The 19471-nt window shown below is 37.5% G+C and overlaps 1 protein-coding gene across 1 annotated transcript; it reads left to right on the plus strand.

Moving 5' to 3' along the window:
• The first annotated feature begins 1182 nt into the window (after positions 1-1182).
• Positions 1183-14054, plus strand: C1QTNF3 (C1q and TNF related 3). Its single transcript, XM_040090407.2, has 6 exons — positions 1183-1577; positions 6599-6710; positions 8900-9054; positions 11668-11797; positions 12475-12574; positions 13718-14054. Exons 1-6 carry the CDS (start codon positions 1290-1292, stop codon positions 13875-13877), a joined length of 945 nt encoding a protein of 314 aa, XP_039946341.1. The 5' UTR covers positions 1183-1289; the 3' UTR covers positions 13878-14054.
• The last annotated feature ends 5417 nt before the right edge of the window (positions 14055-19471 follow it).

Below are 19471 nucleotides of genomic sequence, written 5' to 3' on the forward strand. Positions count from 1 at the left end.
AAACTGTCCCCAGCTGCAAGGGGCTCACCCCTCTCACTCCTTTCCAGCCAGTGTCTCTCCTATGACATGACTTGTCCTGCTGTCTCCCACAGAAGAAACCAGAATATGGAACACAGAATCCTTTCTCACCATCATTCAAGTGCTTTCTTACCATCACTCAGCAACCATCACATTGCAGGGCTGGGGATCCATTTCATTTCTGGGATTAATGCCTTCTTCATTAATGTTCTTGCAGCCATGTACTGGTAAAGCCTTGTTCTCAGATCAAGGAGCTACTTCCTTTTGGAGAGGTTGGGTGTGCTTGTGGATGTATATACAGAACTGCATCCTGCAGTTATGGCTTTCTAGAGAATACTAGTGGGTGGTTCAAAAAGTAAAATAAGGATATTATTATTATACACATACAATTTGATTCTTTTAGTCTGAAATAAGCCCTGGTAAATTTATATTTACTTTGCAGTGAAAACATGAAACTTAGTTTGGCAATTGCATTTAGGAAAACATTAGGAACTCAAGGGAGAAAATATTACTTGGCCAAGTATGTTGAACTAATGCTGCGAAATGGGACTCTGTGAATCTGAATTCAACCCAATTTTTTTTAAAGCTACTTACCCGGTCTCCTTCCACTGTTGGCCAACTGACAGAAATTCAATATTTTTCTTCTAGTGAATGAAAAGCGTAGTCAGAAACAGCCATTGGGTCAGGTTCATATGCAAAAGCTCCTCTTGTGCTTTTGTTTCCTAATTGCTTTTGGAAGGATTTTTCAGACTGGGCTGACGCAGTTGTGTGTGTGAATTTCCTGGCAAATAAGAAAGGTGACTGTGTCCAAAAGACATTTAAGAGTGTGAATTCACAGCCTTTCCATGTCTAATCAAGGAGCGTAAACCATTAGCCACATGTTCCCCATTTCCATCACATTTTTTCACACTTAAACAAAAACATGCCAAAGGAAAGGTGCTACATTTTTTAATGCCCCCAAATAGGAACCACAGGAGTCCATTAAATGCTGTGGTCATTTCCAGCATACAAATCAATTTTCCTTGTGGTGGTGAAGTGGTGAATAATGACTGGTTTGTTTAAAGGAGCATGACTGATTTTGGATGAAGGATCCTGTCACTTTGGCATTTTTAGTTTTATTTATTGCATGCAAGCATATAAAAGCTGGTACTGGTCTCAGTGCCAGGCTTACTAGTGGAAAAGCTGAAAGGACCACATAACGTCTGGTGCAGCAAAGAGGTTCTCCTTCTGCAAGGCATTTGCTGGACTCCTGAAAAATTATTTTGATTAACATGGCAGAGAAGGATTTCATCAGCTGGCATCTACTGGCTTTATTTTTTCTTCCATTTTGCCTGTGTCAAGATGAATACATGGAGGTGAGCAGAAGATCTTATAAACCAGTGGCCAAAATATTGCAAAGTCACCACCAGACTGGTCACAAAGGTTCCAGCAGCAGGGAAATATTGAAGCAGCGGAATCAACTTATAGAATGGACTGTTGATAATAGCACATCTACAGACCATAAAGTCCTGAGACCAGAGGTAGATGATGTAGAACTGACTACCTCAGACAGAGTCCAGGTACTCTGAATTAATCTTCTAAAGATATCTTTAAAGCTAATGAGATATTTTATTTTTGTGCTAATATTATTAGTGATATATTTATGAAATAATTTTTATTAAAGTTGTGTATTGGTCTGTATCCTGCTGGGCTGCTTTACAGGATCTTTTAATGAGCTGGTAGAACCAGCAGTGGTTGGAGACATTGATTTCAACACAGGCAGGAGTACTTTGATCTGTTGAAACTGCGAACTTGTGAAATTAGATATTGTGAAATACAATTTCTTAAGGTATTAATTATTTAATAAGGTATTAATTATTTAATCAAAGTTTTAAATATTGCTGATTCATTTGGTTGGGAAGGAAAACTACAGCATTTCTAGAGGTATTTGGAGAGATTCAGTTAGAAGAGAATAATTTTACTTCAAAATGATGCATATAAAGTATATTTCTTGAGCTTGAGACAAACGTCATGAAATTCTGAATGTTCAAAAATTTTATTCTAAGAAGTAGCTTGAAAAAAGCAGATACTAATGTAATGAGCAGATTTAATAATATAAATCAACAGTGTTTAAAAAGAAAAAGGGCTTGCAATGAAACTCTAACAAAATGCAGTATCTGCATTTTGAACTGAGAAACTTTTTATGCCTTTCATGGCACTTTACATACTACAATCATTAGTTTATAACATGGGAAAATTGCATAACTTGATTATACGCAAAATATTGCAGTCCAAACTTGAAAGAAAATAATCTGAAGGGCAGAAGATTAAGCTCTTTCTAGCACTAGGCAAAACAAAATTCCATTCCAATGAAGGGGTTTTTTTGATCAATGTGTTTTAGTAACAGCAAGAACATGCGTGTTTTTTCCTACAGCTGATACAAATATTTGAGTCCTGTATAGTTCACCTTATACCATATGCGGGTTTTAATTTTTTTCAGATCAAAATATGATATTTTGAATTCCCAAAATCAAGGACATACAGATAAGTGTTGAATAATAACCTATGTTATGAGAAGCAGAGAAGAGGTTTGATTTCAATCCTGTCCTGGGCTTGAAGAACTGAAACACGTCCAAGTACGGGAATAGGTTTAATACACCACTGTATTCCCTGTATTAAAACTTCACAGTGCTTTGCATTTTGTATTTCTTGGGCAGGAGTTAAATGTCCCTCCAGTGCACTCAACAAAACAGATATTTGACTGTAGCCATATTAAATTGCACTTGCAGAACATAAGCAGTGTAAAACATAGGTACACAGTCCAAAGAGCCAGCCAGTGTGTGCAGAGCTCTTTACTGCAGGGAGAATTCTTCAGCTGTTTGCTGCAGACCATGGACAAAAGATTGTCCTTTAACACTACACAATTTCAGATAATGCAGGATTTAATGCAAAATCACAACTTTTTAGGGCTCAAACTCTCCCTCACAGGAAGCGTCACTGTGTTCAGGCTGCATGTGTCTCTTGTTAGAGAGTTTAATTCGACTTGTCTGGAACTGCCTGCTGGGGAAACTGGTTGTGACAATAAAAACAAGCCCTGTGAGTCTAAGTACAGTCGATTTACCTGCCAGCCCATCTCCAAGAAGTAATCTTTTCTGGGGAAATGATGCGATTTTTGGCTTACTGAAATGAAATGGAGCACTAGCAGACAGGGATAATCTGTCACGTAGTGGCTTACGCAACATGTGTTTTCCGCTTCCAGACTCCAGGAATTTCTAGGCAGAGGAAGAAGAAAGGTAGCACTGACATGATTTAATTCAAGTAAAATCTCTCTCTTTCCCTTGAATTATATGGAAATTATCCAATTCCTATGTTCCTGCTTTCTTGGTTGTTTTAGACAGAATAGCTCGATGCAGCTGGAGAGAATTTAGGCTGGGGAATTTCATCCTCTTACTGAAGTGTTTTAAAGGTCCCATTTCTTGTTGTGGAAAAGAGATGATAGCATTTGTTATTACCATTACCTATGCTGCACTGGGTGCAAAGCCAGTTTCCACACTGCTGTTAACTCATGTGAAATATAACGTGCATTTCTAAAGAACAAGAACTCTTAGTGACTAAGGAGAGTCATGACAGATCATTTTTCCATTTCAGACTGCTCTTTGAAAATCTTGAAACATCGCTAGCCAAGCAGTGTTTTACCCTGAGTTTTGGCAACTTTTGTTTGTTCTTTGCTTGGTGAAGGGGCATGGAGAACCTTAATGCCCACAGAGACAGACTATTTTGCATTCAGAACAGAAGCCAGGAATGGTGGAGGTACATTACTTATCTTCTGCATTATCTTAGACAATAAAACAGAAACTCATAAAATTAATCGGGAAGTCAAAAAGGGCTGGTTCTCCAATTATTACTTGTTCACAGCTTTAAATTAAGGGAATTTTATAGACCATCTGTTGCCTAGGTCATTCACCTATATAGTAAATCATGGGAAATTCAGCAAATAGCCTCAGAAATAGTTCGAGTTTTCTATCAATGTTAGGATATCAATGTGGCAGATGCATTTCACAAACTCCTAAATCATATTCATGTTCTGGCAGCAAAGCCAAAGATTCACTGACTAAATTTATGCGCAAATGGCTGCAAAGGATGCCTTTGGCAAGTAGATTGCAGCCAATCTCTATGTCATATTTGAGTGTAATTTTACTTTAGGAACACGTTTTTCCTTTAAATGTACTCTTCATGAAGTTCTCTGCTTTTAAAGATTAAAAGAAAATCCTAAATATTCATCATCCTTGGCAGCCTAGCATGGGTAATTTTTTCTCCTAGAGAAAGAATACCAATTACCTATTACCAATAAAGGTAATAAATTAATTACTTTATGACTTGCATAAACAGCTATTTTGAAATCAGTGGAACTGTTGCATAAAACCAGACTGGCAGGACTTGCTTTATTTCACACCTACGAACCTGATGAGCCTTTTTTGAGGTAATGCCAAATAGCACTTGGTTATGACCATCACTTGTATCTATTTTATTTTAAAATAGCTGTTTCTCTAATAAAGTTGTTCAAGATTTCTGTGCATTATCTGGAAAAGAGAAACTGCATCTGCACAGAGAGAGAGTCTCACATGCAGTCCACTTTGCTGGATTCATGTCTTCCCTCAGTTACAATCCACCATTCTAAGTCTTTGGATATTTTTAGGCTGATAGGACTTACTTGCTCTTGGCAGGTGTGTATTTAGTTCACCTTCCCATTTAACATGATTATGAAGCACTATCTAAAAAAACCTGGAGATTTTAATCGCAATGCAAAAATCAACGTTATTCTTTTAGGGGGTACAAAATGCTTGCACAATTCCAGTCCCCTTGTACTTGGCCCTTTCGATGACTGAAAAGAGAATGAGCTGAAAGCAGAGCTACATCTTCTCTCATACTAGGAAAATAATAAAAAGTGTATTGGGTGATTGCCAGTTATGTCCTGCCTAACAACTGGAAGAGCCAAAACAGCCAGAAAAATACAAATAGGTTCTCCAGGAAGAGACAGATCAAGAGGCAGAACTTATTTTTCTCATTAAGTATAGACTTTGTCCAGAATTAATCTAAAAAGCATAGTCTTGACCAAACCCCATAAATATGAAGCCCTTCTGCCCATTGGCAAGTCTTAACTTTTCCATATTTCTTTGAATACAAAGGATATTTGTTTAGCTGTCAAGCTGGCCTTTATTCCCATGATAACTGCACCATCACTGGTTCCAGCTGGACAGGGAATGCATCTGTCTCATTGGAGGAGTTGCAGTATTTTGGTGGTGGTATGAAATGAATTTTCTATATCCACAAGTTCCTAAGCCTCCTGAAATCAGTGGATTCTTGGGATGAGCTTGGTATTGTCCAAAACACAGGCAGAAAGTTTCAGATGACATCACTGATGACACTGAGGGCAGGAATACAGCACATCTGTGTGTTCATTTGACAGCTTCCATCCTGCCAGAGGCTCATTTTCTGCCACCAAACCAATAAGTTTGCATTGGGCAAGTAATTGGACAATGATAAAGATAGGGAAAAGAAGGGGAAGGAAGACAAATAGTAGACTTATTAAAGAAAAGTAGTAGTTGGATTGGTGTAACTATCCTTTTCCAGATTTTAAGAATTGCAGGTTTGCATCTCAGGATATTAGGAAAGAATTGCAGGGGAAAAGAAACAAAGAAGGAACAAATGAAGAGGTAGAGAAATAAAATCAAACACTGGACTTTGGCCTTATCTGACATACTGGAAGATCTATGAAACTATGCAATGAAATTCAGTCAGAACTGAATGAGTCTCCATTAGTATAAACACAATAATATAGAAAAGGAAACCACTTAAATAAAACCATCATTAAACCAATTACTATAGTAGCTGAGCTGTACATAATAAACTCATTATTTTATTTATGCTGCTATATTAGTCAGCATATAGGTTTTCATAGTTACACATTCACCACTACAAATGATCAAAAGCCCCTAACACCCTGTGTTGTGGTTAAGTTCAAATTTTTGTCTCGTGTCTTGGCACTTTTTTAGTGTCTCCCAACTTTAATAGCCTGTAAACACACAGGATCATGAAGAGGCATGTGCTGCACAGATTTTTTTTTTTTTTTTTAGTATCTTCTTTGGGTGGTCCAACACAGTTTTATTTATGTTTAATGGAGGATAGTTCATTGCTGAAGGTCAAATCAAGTCCCTTGTGTCCTACCACTTGTATAGGCATGTTTGTCATCAAAGGGCAGTTGAAACGTGGGATCAGGATGTGAACCTAATTCAAATATTCATCTAAATTGCATTACTTGGTATTAATTTAGTTTCAAAACCTCCATTATTTAACAGGACAAGTTGTTTTTATTAATATTTGTATAGATTTTTGAATGCTTTTAGAGCTACTCCTTTAAATCTTCCAAAAATAACATATTCAGGGACAACCTAACTGTGAGAATTTCATGCCAGATAAGAACTGTTTTGAAAACTTACCGAGTATATAAACAGAAATATATAAAGAAGACCCTGTAACCCACATGCATAAGATTGATGTCCTCCATGAATGAGCTACTTAAAACTTATTTTTGTGCACTTAGCCCCCCCAGCCTGGACCACAGAATCCAGACTGCAGTTCCTGCTGCCGAGGTGACTTTGGAGTTCGGCTCTACCAAGGGCCCCCAGGACCTCCCGGGCCCCCTGGGATGCCAGGTAAAGATGAAGTTTAATTCACTTTTTTATCAGTCTAATTGAAGGCCATAAATTACAGATTATTCTATGAAATATCAGAGAGTGGTCCAAACATCAGCATTTGGGAACAGATTCAGGGACAAGTTTTTCTATAATTTCAGAGGAGACAGATATTTTCAGTTATATTCTAAGGTATTTTCCATTGAAAACCTATTTGTTATTAAAATTCAGCTTTCACAAATTCATACTTAAAGTAATCTTATTACATCTCTACGGAAAATTGGTCTCTCTTAAAACAGCATGAAGTCTCCAATAAACTTGGAAGAGCTTGTTCCCTGGAGCTGATTATTGTGGTCACCTTTGTATATCCAACTGTGTTACTGTGTACTGTATTCAAGGGCTTTTCTTCATCTAGCCCACTGCTAGCCAATATTTTACAGAAACACAGATGCTTCTGTTCTTTTACAGAAATTCCTTCACTTTCATCTTGTATTTCATAATTAAAAAATCCTTTTTTTTTAACATTAAAAATATGCATAGAAGAACAGCATACACAAGAAAAGTGTATTCTTTGATCTGAAAATTGATATGGAAATAGAAGAGCCTAGAGAAGGGAAAATGTTGGTTGCATGCTGCTGTAAGTTTGTTACAGCATCTACCTTCAGGGATTTGGAAATCACCATTCCTGGAGCAGAGGTACAACATAAATGAACAGATCACTGAAAGACAGAATTGTCTCTTCTTCAAAAGCTTACATCTTCTGTTATCACAATAAAAACGCAATTCAGTGATCCATTACTTATTAATAAATTGTTGGAACTTTAGAAGCTGGATACAATTTTATACTAGACCCACGTTTTCAAGGCTGCAGTGGACATACTGGGGCATGGCCTAGTCCCAGCTTTGCACTTCCCTTGTGTCTCAGTCCCACTTTCTGTCATCACAGGATATCACAAATGTATGCCTGGCAGCAGCATCTGTGCCTTGGGATTTCTGTGTCCTTCATGTGGTAGATTTCATGTTGTTGTGCCTTTAAGGGGAACAGCAGCAGTTTTTCCCCTTGATTGAATCAAGTGTTGCTTGCAGACTTCTGTTCTGAACTGGTAGAACAGTTCTGGCTTCACATAAAGGATCATTCTTGTTATTTTAAGAGCTGCAGATTCCTCTATCCAAACAACAAATGTGCATAATTTCTTTCACCATTTGGCTCCCTTGTTTGAAGGTTGTTTTTTTTTCCTTAACAGAAAAACTCTTAAGGATCACTTCATTATCAGACTTGATCTCAAACATTATTCTTCTTGTAAATTTGTAACCAGACTGAATAATTAAAGAACAAGCAGAGTGGCAAAGAACCTAATTTCAATTCAGGTAGAATTAGAACAATGATGACATTAATTAATCCCCTGAGCTGAAAGATCAGGCTTTTGCTGCGGGAAGCATAATAATTCCTCAGTGATTCTAGCCAACTTTAAAATCCTGTCAAGCTGCACAGACATTTGTTCAGTAATTTAGTCAGTAAACACCAGGAAGCAAGTAGTACTGCAGATGCATGAGTATGTTTTGCAATGAATCTTTTTACTCATTTACTCATATTAAGCCATCTCAGAAAAGCTTAATTATAAAAATTTTGTCTTGCTTTAAATCTAGTACTGTACAATCAAACGGCCACAAAGCAGCACCCTGCAAATGCACACTGTTGTTAACACAGATTTTAGGAACTTAAATGATACAGCCTTTCATCATTTGTGTGGATGTGTTTTAAAGTAGCAAAACATTATGCAAAATTATTCAAAATTACCTTATCCTATCATGATTGACTTAATTTACCAGGAAATTGGTTTTTATAGTAAAGCAAAAGCAAGACTACTTCTGCAGGCTACCTAGTAAGTGTCAATAAAAAGTGGCTTTTGCTTTCCTTAAGCCTTTTGTCTCCTGAAGTCTTCTTGCACATCTCCCCAACAAAGCAATGATTTGAGTCACCACCAGTTTATACAGCAACATCAACTCCCAAAATCTATGTCCTTCTGGAAAACTTGCTTACCATAACTTTTACCATCAACCTGACCACACAGCAGTTTCTTATCCATTACAGTTCAGCCTGTTCAGAAGTGTACCTGTGTTGCAAGCTGGTGGGAAAGGACGCTGTTACACTTCTTTGTTAAAATATGATAAATTATTTAAATAAAACAAAAAGCTTTGTTCCCCTTCAGGAAATCATGGAAACAATGGAAATAATGGAGCAACTGGCCAGGAAGGAGCCAAAGGTGAGAAAGGAGACAAAGGAGATATGGGACCAAGAGGAGAGCGTGGCCATCATGGACCCAAAGGCGAGAAGGGTTACCCTGGGATTCCCCCAGAGCTACAGGTACAACTCTGGCTTGTATTGGATGCAGCAAACCTCATTTGAGAATTATGATATTCTTCACTGAAAAAACAGCACCTTATTACTGTATGAAACAAATCTCCTTGTAAATTAATACTGTAACAGGCATATATAGCCCTTATCCTTACTGAAAAATGTGCTCTGCCAGATCTTTCTGGAAAAGAAAAGCTTTAGTCAGAATCCAGCTGAGAAATAGGCAGGAAGAAACATATATGCTCCCCTTTGAGGGCAAAAAGCCAGTATCTTGGTTATTAAAGGAGAGTAGCAGGGACTATCATTTTCCTACAAAGCTGTATCACATAAATAATTGCAGTTCCCACAGCATATGGAAAGAGTAAAGGAGTCATGCTTCTCAGGGCAGCCAGGCTTTGTGAGAGCCTCAGAAGCACATGTATCCAGCTCCTCAAAGTACAGGCTCAAAATTTTTGAGTGCAGTAAGAGTCCTCTAGTTTCAAAAAATACCCCTCAGTAGTTATCTGTATATTTATATGTCTAGATACTTTAAATATGTTTGGGGCCATGTATGTTCTGTCTATGAATGAATAACTCAAAAACCAGATGAGCATTTAAATATGGGTTTAAGCCTGAGCTGTTGAGCTCAACTCTTATGCTGGCACAATCTCACAGCTTTGGCATTAAAGCTTCTTCAAATCCCAAGAATCTGTCAGATGGCAGAGAGATTGGGTATGTGTATATATATAGAGAGAGAGATACATATATAGATAGATAGATATTTTAGATAGATAGATCTATATTTTATATACATATAAAAATTGCATGTGTGTATATATATATATGTGTATGTGTGTGTGTGTGTGTGTGTGTGTATATAAATATATAAAATATACTCATGGCATAGCTGATTACCTTATAAATATACCTTTAATGACATTCAAGGTAAGTCCTTCTACAATTTTAAAATTAACTACCACTATTTTTTTCGTACATAAAGACAATAGTAGTAAAGTAATTAAAACTGTGATGAAAGAGGATGAACAACAAAAGCTCATATTATAATACCTATGCTTAAAATTCCATCACTTCTTTTAGCAGACATGTTTAAAAATGTTTACAGTATAACATATTATTTCCTACCACCATAATTAAGAATATTAAAGCCAGTGGTGGAGAAAACACTTTTGAATACAATACTGTTTAAAGTATGAGATTATTTTGAAAAACTGTGTATCCATGTTGACCTGCTACTTTATAGTGAGACCTAGGGAGAAAAGACATATTTTTCTGCTGTTCTGATCAGCCCACAAAAAGTAGCTCAGGGTCAAAGAGACTGTGAAATGGAATCTAGACAAAAGCAATAAATTCCATCAATCTGCCACTGCAGCTGCTTTCCTTTAACACATATTCAACTTTGATGTGATCCTGGCTGAGAAGCAAGATATTAACAATTTGTCGTCATAGAAAATGCATCCATGCAGGGGTAAGGAAAATCAGCCCAAGCTTTCAGCTCACATCTGGAGCTCCTTAAATTTCTGAACAGATGGCTAACAATTTCCGTTGTTGGATCCAGACTTGCATTTGATTGTCTGTTTTGGTTTTGTTCTGATTTGGATCTGAAATCAAAAGGAGTCTGGGTTGGTTTTTTATTTTTCTAAATACCAGCACAGCTGGAATATCACCAAAAAATGTCATTTTTGTGATGGGCAATAACAGCTGCAATTGAACACTTGTCATTTAAGAAGCTGAGACAGAAATAAAAATCCAAGTCTCTATGTAACCTTCTGGCAACAAGGTTCAGCCATTCTGCTGCTTCCCCATTTACTCACATAATGGAGGGGGGCAGGGGGGGTGGGCAGATGATAAGCTTACAGAAAAAATCACTCCCTTCCCTGACCAGGCCAACAAGCAGGGTCATTCCCTAGTATCTTGCTGAGGGTAATTTAAATTGTCTGGTGTGAGATGTTTCGCACTGCTTCCTATTAAACATTCCTAAGGCAAGAAGAGAAACATGAAGTTGAACCACAGTTTTCATTTTCTTATCTTCCCTCTTGGTCTCCACCGCCCTCTGTTTTCAAGACCAAGGGCAACTGACAAGATAGAAAAAGCAATGAATATTGAGTCCCAGCTGCTACACTTCCCAGGGATCTCTAATAAAAGTGTTTCATGTATCTCTAAGCAAGAAACACTAATCTGCATGGATTTTACCAAGCATTGTTTATTTTCACACATGCAGTTAAAAGCAATATCCAGTTTAAATGCATTGGGGAATACATAAAAACTATATAAAACCCTTTTGTCAGAAACACCATTCATTTCAATGCTATCCTGCTGTTGCATCATTCTAGTGAGACCTAAAAGTAAATAAAATCTGAAATTAAGGTTCTGAACTGAAAACCCTCGACCATACACTTACTTTACAGTCATGAATAGTCCAATTGAATATGAGAACCCTAGTTTTCTTCTAGTTCATTCAATGGGAGTTTTGTTAGCTGGAGTTTATTGGCTTTGGAGCAAGCCCTAGAACATCTCTGTCAGGAAAATAAACAGACTGCAAATACAGGAAAAAAATCTGTACCTGGTTGCTCTACGTGTGCTTTTTTGTGAACAACTGCCTGAATAAGGACTGGATTTTTGCAGGTTGCTTTCATGGCTTCGATGGCTACTCACTTCAGCAACCAAAACAGTGGGATCATCTTCAGTAGTGTTGAAACCAATGTTGGGAATTTTTTTGATGTCATGACTGGAAGATTTGGTGCTCCAGTGAATGGTGAGCATATGCAAAACAAAATAATGCAATTATTGTAGCTATAGGGAGAAGTGTAGTCAATAAGGATGAAGCACTATTTAATAGCCTTTGCATTCCTTTTGCATAACCCTTGATACCTACTTTCCATAAAAATTAATTGAAAACTGAGCAAGCCAAGAGACATCTTGGCCAGCCAGTGAGACCAATACTGACACAAAGGCAGGAGGAAGAGGCATGGCCAGGGTTGGGGAGGGAGCAGGACTGTCTGCTTTGCTGTGGCTCTTGGCCCTTCAGCCACTGTAATGACAGAACTATGGCCACGATGTAGCAGGCAACCTCCACTTCCTGCCTCCTGTCAATCTCTTCATCCTCATCTTCTCCCATGCCAGTTCAGCTGTGAGCTGACCTGCAACAGATGTGTGGCTGGAAATGAGGCATTACAATTCTTCATGGGTGATTTTTCAGCTGCATCAACCCCTCCTCTTATGCAGCTGTGATGCAGGAAGAACAACGCCTGCCATCTGCAAAATTAAAATTAATCAGATTTTGGAACACTGTATGCAGAAGCAAAATATCTGCTGACAAGTGGAAGGCAGGTTTGTCCACAGCTGTTATGTTTTCTAAGCAAGAAGCACAAATCTGCAGCATGATTCCTTCTTTCTATGAAGCAAACAAGTTGTATTTTATAACCTTTTCAGGGGTGTATTTCTTTACTTTCAATATGATGAAACATGAAGATGTGGAGGAAGTGTACGTGTACTTGATGCATAACGGTAATACAGTGTTCAGCTTATACAGGTAAGTAAAGGGCCGGGCCATCCTAATGCAAAAAAATGTTTGTATGGATGTGATAGCTTGCTCACATTTCAAGAAATGTAAAATTGTTCAATTTTTGGAAGAAATTCTCTAGGGCAAAATAACCAACAAGAAAAACTTTTTTTTTTTTTTTTTTTTTTTTTTTTTTTTTTTTTTTTTTTTTTTTTTTTTTTTCCATCCTCAGCTTGCATATTTGGACCATACACACCACAGATGTTGGACCTAAAATTCAGCCTTGATCACCATTTCCTCAAACTCAGGGGAAAGGAGTTAGCACTGCAAGGCAGGGTTGGAGTTCAGTGGTATCATGCTGTCATTCTGCTAAAATATATCTTAATCCACATTTTGCTTGTCAGAGAGAGGAAATAATGAAGTGTTCAGTGACTAGTTACAGTCTTGTTAACATGAGGGCAGAGAAATTTACTTTAAAGTTGGAAAGTGTTTAAGCTTCAGTAGTAAAGATGAGTAAGAGGCAAAGGTCTTCCATTTACTGGCCTTTTTATCACTAGCACACCAGAACAGGCTGCTTCATCCTCAACAGACCTTTCCTGCAAAAGAAAAAGTGCTTCATTTCTATTCCCCCTGAAACACTGATGTCAGAAAAGGCAAGAGGTAGAAAAAAGGGGACCAACATTCAGGCAAAGCCAAGAGGTTCGCCCAAATCAAATGTACCCGTGTTCAAATGAAAGGCTTAGTATGGAGTGAGCTGCATGTCTTTGCTCACTGCCTGTGCTGGGAGCAGAGGCTCAGCTCACATCAGCCTCCTGGCCTAGTGGTATTTAAAAGTAGCTGGGATGAATTCAAGGGAAAAAAGGCATCACAGAAAATCTGCAGTGTTGTGATCAATGAGCAGTGTTTCTTTTTAAACAAAAAATTTTGCCTGTGTCCTGGAAAAAAATTAAGTTATAATTCCTGAACTTAAGAGGGGAATGAAATACACTTAGGACTAGGAGATCAAATACAGAAAGTTGCTAAAATTTCCTTGTAAAGCTGAAAAAATGTTGGCAAGTCTTTCAAGAAAGTTTTGCTCAGGTAACAATGTACTTCTTGGATTTTTTTTTTAAGTTGTTTGTTTGGTCATTGTTGAGAATCAAAAAGCTGACTTGTTAAAATATTCATCCTTAGCTATGAATCCAAAGGGAAAGCAGATACTTCAGGAAACAGTGCAGTCCTAAAACTTGCCAAGGGAGACGAAGTTTGGCTGCGAATGGGAAATGGAGCCCTCCATGGGGACCATCAACGCTTCTCCACCTTTGCTGGGTTTCTTCTTTTTGAAACCAAGTAAAAAGAGGAAACAACCCAATAGATGTTTATTTGAAGAAACATCTTTTTTGGAACTGGTATATTTCACTGGACTGTGAAATAACATTACAGCATTGGATGATCAAGAATCCTTGTTTTGATGAAATGTGCTACTACTTGTGTATCAGAGATGAGCTGAATACATTGGGTAGCTGACACAGATTCACAGAGTATGTATGGTTATCTGGGTTGCACCTATTTAATCATTAAACGTACTGCTCTCTTCCCCTAAAGTGAATGAAAAACAAAGAAAAATGAATTTAAAGAATTTAAAGAGCAGTATACAAAAAGTCAATTTAATCTCTAAATATACTTGAGTTAAATATATGTCAGGAATTGAACAACTGTTTCAAAATTTTCAGATCATTTCTTCAGTTCTTCTTGCATGTTCATTTAAGTTTGCATAATGGAAACAGGCCTGAATGTATAAGCAGGCTCAGGTGAGACCAGATCTAAAGGAAGACGTTTGTACTGGATTGGAATGAGCTCAAATTGAAGAAAAAAAAGTGAAAATATAGATATCAAGGATTCAGGTTTATTGCATTCCCATCTCAAACCTCTGAAGATGTATCTGGTGTCATTTTTCAAAGTTTTAGCACATATTTATGCTTAGTCTCTCTCTCTCTCTCTTAGAAGAGTGTCAGTAGTTCCTGCCTTAGTAGCAGCTTGAAGTTAAGATAATTTAGTTTGCAGTGTGAAGGGGATCAGGCAAGGGAACTGTAATGTTTTCCCCTAGCCTTAGAATTTTTAAAAATTGATGCAACCCAATGCAGGGTGTCAAAGCAAAGGCACATACGCTAGAGAAATCAGGATATGCCAGCAGCATAGGGATACACTAACTTTGTGGGGTTTGGAGCTCCTTCAGAAGGATGTACCTCATAATATTGCATATTTACTTAACAGTGAAGTTGTTGAAACAGTTTTCCTAGCAGCCTTCCAAGAATCAGTATTTCAGGAAAAGCCATTGCAAAGCAGCAGCTAAGCCAGTTCAGTATTTAAACTGGTGAAAGCAAATGCTAGCTGGCTTAGTAGTTCTGGTCCCAATACACTGGGCCACTCTTCAGCATTCAAGTCACTGGCTTTTCAAAATGTGGGTACCTGAAATTCTGTCTTGCTATTTTCACTTGAATAAGCACCAAAATCAATACTGCAGTTTGAATGTATCTTATTCTGGCTCTCCACACAAAAGTAAATGAAATATATATTCCTTTTTACAGACATTACATTTTAATCAGCTATTACCTGTCATTGATTTATAACAAGAAGGTGGGGCTAGGAAAATATTTATTTGAAATTCTTTTATACTGGATACAGGTATGAGTAGTACAACAATGGAGCAAATTAATCAAAATCTGCCCTATGAATTTGTATGTCATCGTACACGTTCCTTGCGTATGTAACCACATCTTATGAAGAAAAATGCATGTTGATACTTGATGATTATGACTTGTGATTTTTTAGTTTTATGCATCAACCACTGAAAATATTAGCTTTAATGAACTGTTGTCTGATGAATTTTTATCGTTTCTTTATGAACTTAGGTAAGGTCTGCGCCACAAAGGTTTTCAAAACCTGAGATCACGTTATTTTGTTAAGCTTACTTTGTAAAACATATATTTATCCAATAAAGATTAATGGTTACAAAGCTGTACTGGATTGTTCATATCTATATTTACCAAGGACATAACCATTTGGAGGCAATAGAGAGATATTATTTTTCATATGCTTTTCTTAGGTATTCATTTTGCTACTGAATGGGAGAAAGCCAGCATTAAGGATTCAAATATATTTTACACGTGTATGTATATATATATATACACACACATATATATATAACATTTAAATCTGTAAGGTTTCCTTTGGTGACTTACTCTTGTGACATGGACATTTTAAGCCATTTTGGTCAGAATGAAGCACTTAGAAACTGTACCATGTATGCTCATTTTAAGCTCTTTATTATCTTATTATCTACTGTAATCATCATAATATAAAAGGAAGTCATGCTTTGCCATACTCATTTTGTGTTGTTTTCATGAGTTTTGTGCAACTTGGCCTGCTAAGAGGGGAAAGTGACTAAGAATTACCACAAAAGCTTCTCTGACAAAGAGCAGTTCCAAGGTTAAAGCTAAACAGTCTTTTACATCAAGGTTAAAACATCCTAGGTTTTAACTGAAATCTCAGCAGTCTTTTCTCTGCAGATAACTGCATGCAATCTCTGCTGACTGAGTGTCATAATACTTTACAAATACATAGTTAACTTGCATATCAACTTCCTTCAAAAGAAGGAAAACCCTTCAAAATACAGCTGCTGTGAATATGAGTGTGTGTGTGTGTATGCTCTTCTTTAAAATTAACAAGCTTTATATTCAGCAAGTCATGTGGAATATATGATCTTTTTTCTCAGAAATATTCATGAAGATTAGTCATCTTTCCATTGCTGCTGATAATTGAAAGACTCTTGCTTAGCAGATGCTCAAGAGAAAATGTCTTCTGCCAAAGACATTTATCCTCTATTATAAAACACATGGTATCTTGTAATTTGTGTTATAACTGAAAAACCTTCTGGAATCTGCAAAGCTGTAATTTGGAATATACTTAATGGCTTCTTGTCTCTGCTAAGATGAATCTGTAGCTCTCCCCCTCCCTGAGCTCCCAGATTTAACCAAAACTTGGCAACACCCACAAGTCTCTGCCTGCCATGAGAGCTGTGGTTTGGTAGGTGATATTTGACCTCTGCTTTAGGTGCTGGCATCCTGGCAGCAGAAAATGCTTCTCAACATAGAGCCAAGTTGAGCTCTGCTCAAACACCACCCCCAAATCCTGGTCCTCCCTTCCCCTGGAGTTCCAGGGACTTGCTGTCCTTGCTGTGACATCCTTGCAAGTAGCACCTCTCATCTCCAGCTGCATCATGAGCATTAATTGCTGCATTTTGCAATACAAGGCTGTGAGTAACTCAAAAGGTGCTGGCTACACCCCCTTGGCAGGGGAAAAACAATCTCTGTGCTAGAAAAACATGAACTAGAACAAAACCAACTTGGGGAAAATGTTACAGGTCTGGGTCCCAGTTTCATGAGTGGTGTTTAAAGGAAGCAGAATGAAGTTTAATTAGAATCTGTGCAAAAAAAAAAAAAAAAAAAAAGTTGTTTATGGTTTTACTTTCAGAAGTTAGTCCATGGCCTGATTGATTAAAAAAGCTGTTCAGGCTTACAATAGTTTGCAGTTTCAGCCTCACTGAAAAGCCTGTAAGCCAAAGGGAAATCTTGAAATAAAGTAGTATTTTTCTAAAGAGAGAATAAGGAACAAACTTTCCACTCAGATCTTTCATCTTCCCCTCTCTTTCACTGAGCTTCCTATGTTACAACCTGCTGTTTTCCAAAGAAGGTTTTAATAAAACCTGCTGTTTTCCAAAGCAGTTTTCAATTAAAACTTTTTGGCCTTCTTCTTAGTTCAGATTATTAAAATGATTCTTTTGTGCTCAGGGGAAAAAAAAAATCACACAAAGACAAAACATGCAGGGAGTCATTGAGTGGTGTGTGAAAAAAACCCCAGTTCTAAATTCTGGTGAATCAGTAGCAAAGTTCTTCTATTTTGCAGTTAGTTCTGCTTTAACAACCAAAGAAAATACAACCTGGGTGATCAGTTCGAATTCAAAAATCTGAGACAACAAGGCTGTCATGCTCAGACATAAGGCAACAAAAGGCTATGCTCAGATACCAGTGAAGAAAATCACAAACTCTAGAATCTAGCCTCATAAATTACAAGAACTTGATAGCATGACCAGGTTTCATCTTATACCAAAGGGCGAGAGCTCCTTTAGTTCTTGGGCCAAACCACACGGTTTTAGAAAGAATTAGAGCAACTGCAGTCCCCCAGTTAATTTCCAGTCTGCCACTGGACTGATAAACACAGCGCACAGATGTTGACATGGAGACTTAAGGATGACAGTGGAAGAGGCTCAATTTTGTGGATCTGCATTTGTAATGGAGCAAGCTATTGTCCATGAAGACATTCACAGAATAATAAAACCCATGTGGGGCGAGGTTTTATTAAACAAAGAGGCTCCTTGTATTAACTGGTGAAAAATTGCACAAATGAAGGGCTGTTCTGCTTTGCTGGAAACAGTCCATCAGACATAAAAGGAAATAAAATAAATTCCACAAAAAGCAGTGTTTCAAAAGAATCACATTTCTATAACACCAAGAGTGGAAACACCCATGTTCAAATTATCTTTGACATCTCAGCTTCTGTTTCCTGTGAACGTGTGTCATGGTGTTCTCCTCCCCTCATCTAGTTACATGCCACTTGGCCTTGTCCAGCAGCAAGTGTAAGATGCTTGCTGAATAAGGACTTGCCATATACTGGAATGTGTGGAAGAAATGAATAAAGACCATCTTCATTCAGTAACTCCATCCAAATGTACAGTTAACAAAGTGACTTTACTGTAGGAAATAGTGCACAGTAATATGTAAGAAAGATCAGCAGATTTAAATTAATTGCAGGTACCTTCATTTTGCAATAGTTTATGAGAGGGGTGGAGTGGTTTGGGGTTTTTTTGGTTTTTTTTTTTTTTCCTTCAATCCTGGCAGGTTTTTGACAGAACAACACTCCAGGCTCTTACGGCATAGTAAAGATGATGAAAGTCAAGGAAGTCTGCAAAGACTAGAATTTCAGGCCAGGAAATTGGCATTCAGCGATTGTGCTATTCTGCCACGTGCAAGTCCTGGTCTGCAGCTGGAAGTGCTGGATGGAATTTAATTTGTCTCCTGTTCATTTTTAAAACTAGAAAATAGTAGAAGCATGGTTAAGGAAATTTTTTCAGATACTGCATCACTTCAGATCAACATTTTCTTTCCTCCAAGACTATGTGCTCCTCAGAATGCTTGTTTTGTCAAATCATTAAAGACTCACAAAATAAATAACATGTATTAGGTATGCCATAAGACACACACTAAATGGCTCATGGCCAAGATGATGGAAACAGTTCATAAAAATAAAGGTTTCTCAGTCCATTGCCCTAGCAATCAATGCAGGAGAAATTGTCTCTAGTGAATGCAGCAGACAGTGCTATCTGGCAGGTAAGTTTTGGGCAGAGTGGCTAAACAGTGGTTCATGTGGTCCAGCATAGACCCCAAGCTCATCACTCAGGCAAACAAAAAGTGGAAGTAATCCCAGTCTAGAGTTTCTAACCTCTACAACAGTGGTTAATAGTAAACTCACAGGAAATTATTTATTTTCTCCTGATTACCAAAAATAAAGGTTAGCTATATAAAGTTTTCTTGCATTCTCTTCATCTAAATCATGAAAGCACAGAAATACCACATGCTGTGTCTCAAAGGAAAGAAAAATATTTTGCTTCAGGTACAAGGGTTGAAGTCCAAAGTACAGAAACCATGGTCATAGCCATCAGTAATTTGTTTTTCTACTTACCAGCGTATCAGGGGGCAAATTTCCGACAATGTGAAAGTTAAAGGCAAAGCCTCGTCAGCACAGCTGGGACAGATCACCACTTCAATAACTGACTGGAAAAAAAAAAAACCAACTTGCAAGCTATAGTTTTTCAAAAATACATCTATTTGA

The sequence above is a fragment of the Hirundo rustica genome, chromosome Z (genome assembly GCF_015227805.2).
Source record: "Hirundo rustica isolate bHirRus1 chromosome Z, bHirRus1.pri.v3, whole genome shotgun sequence".
NCBI classification, from domain to species: domain Eukaryota; kingdom Metazoa; phylum Chordata; class Aves; order Passeriformes; family Hirundinidae; genus Hirundo; species Hirundo rustica.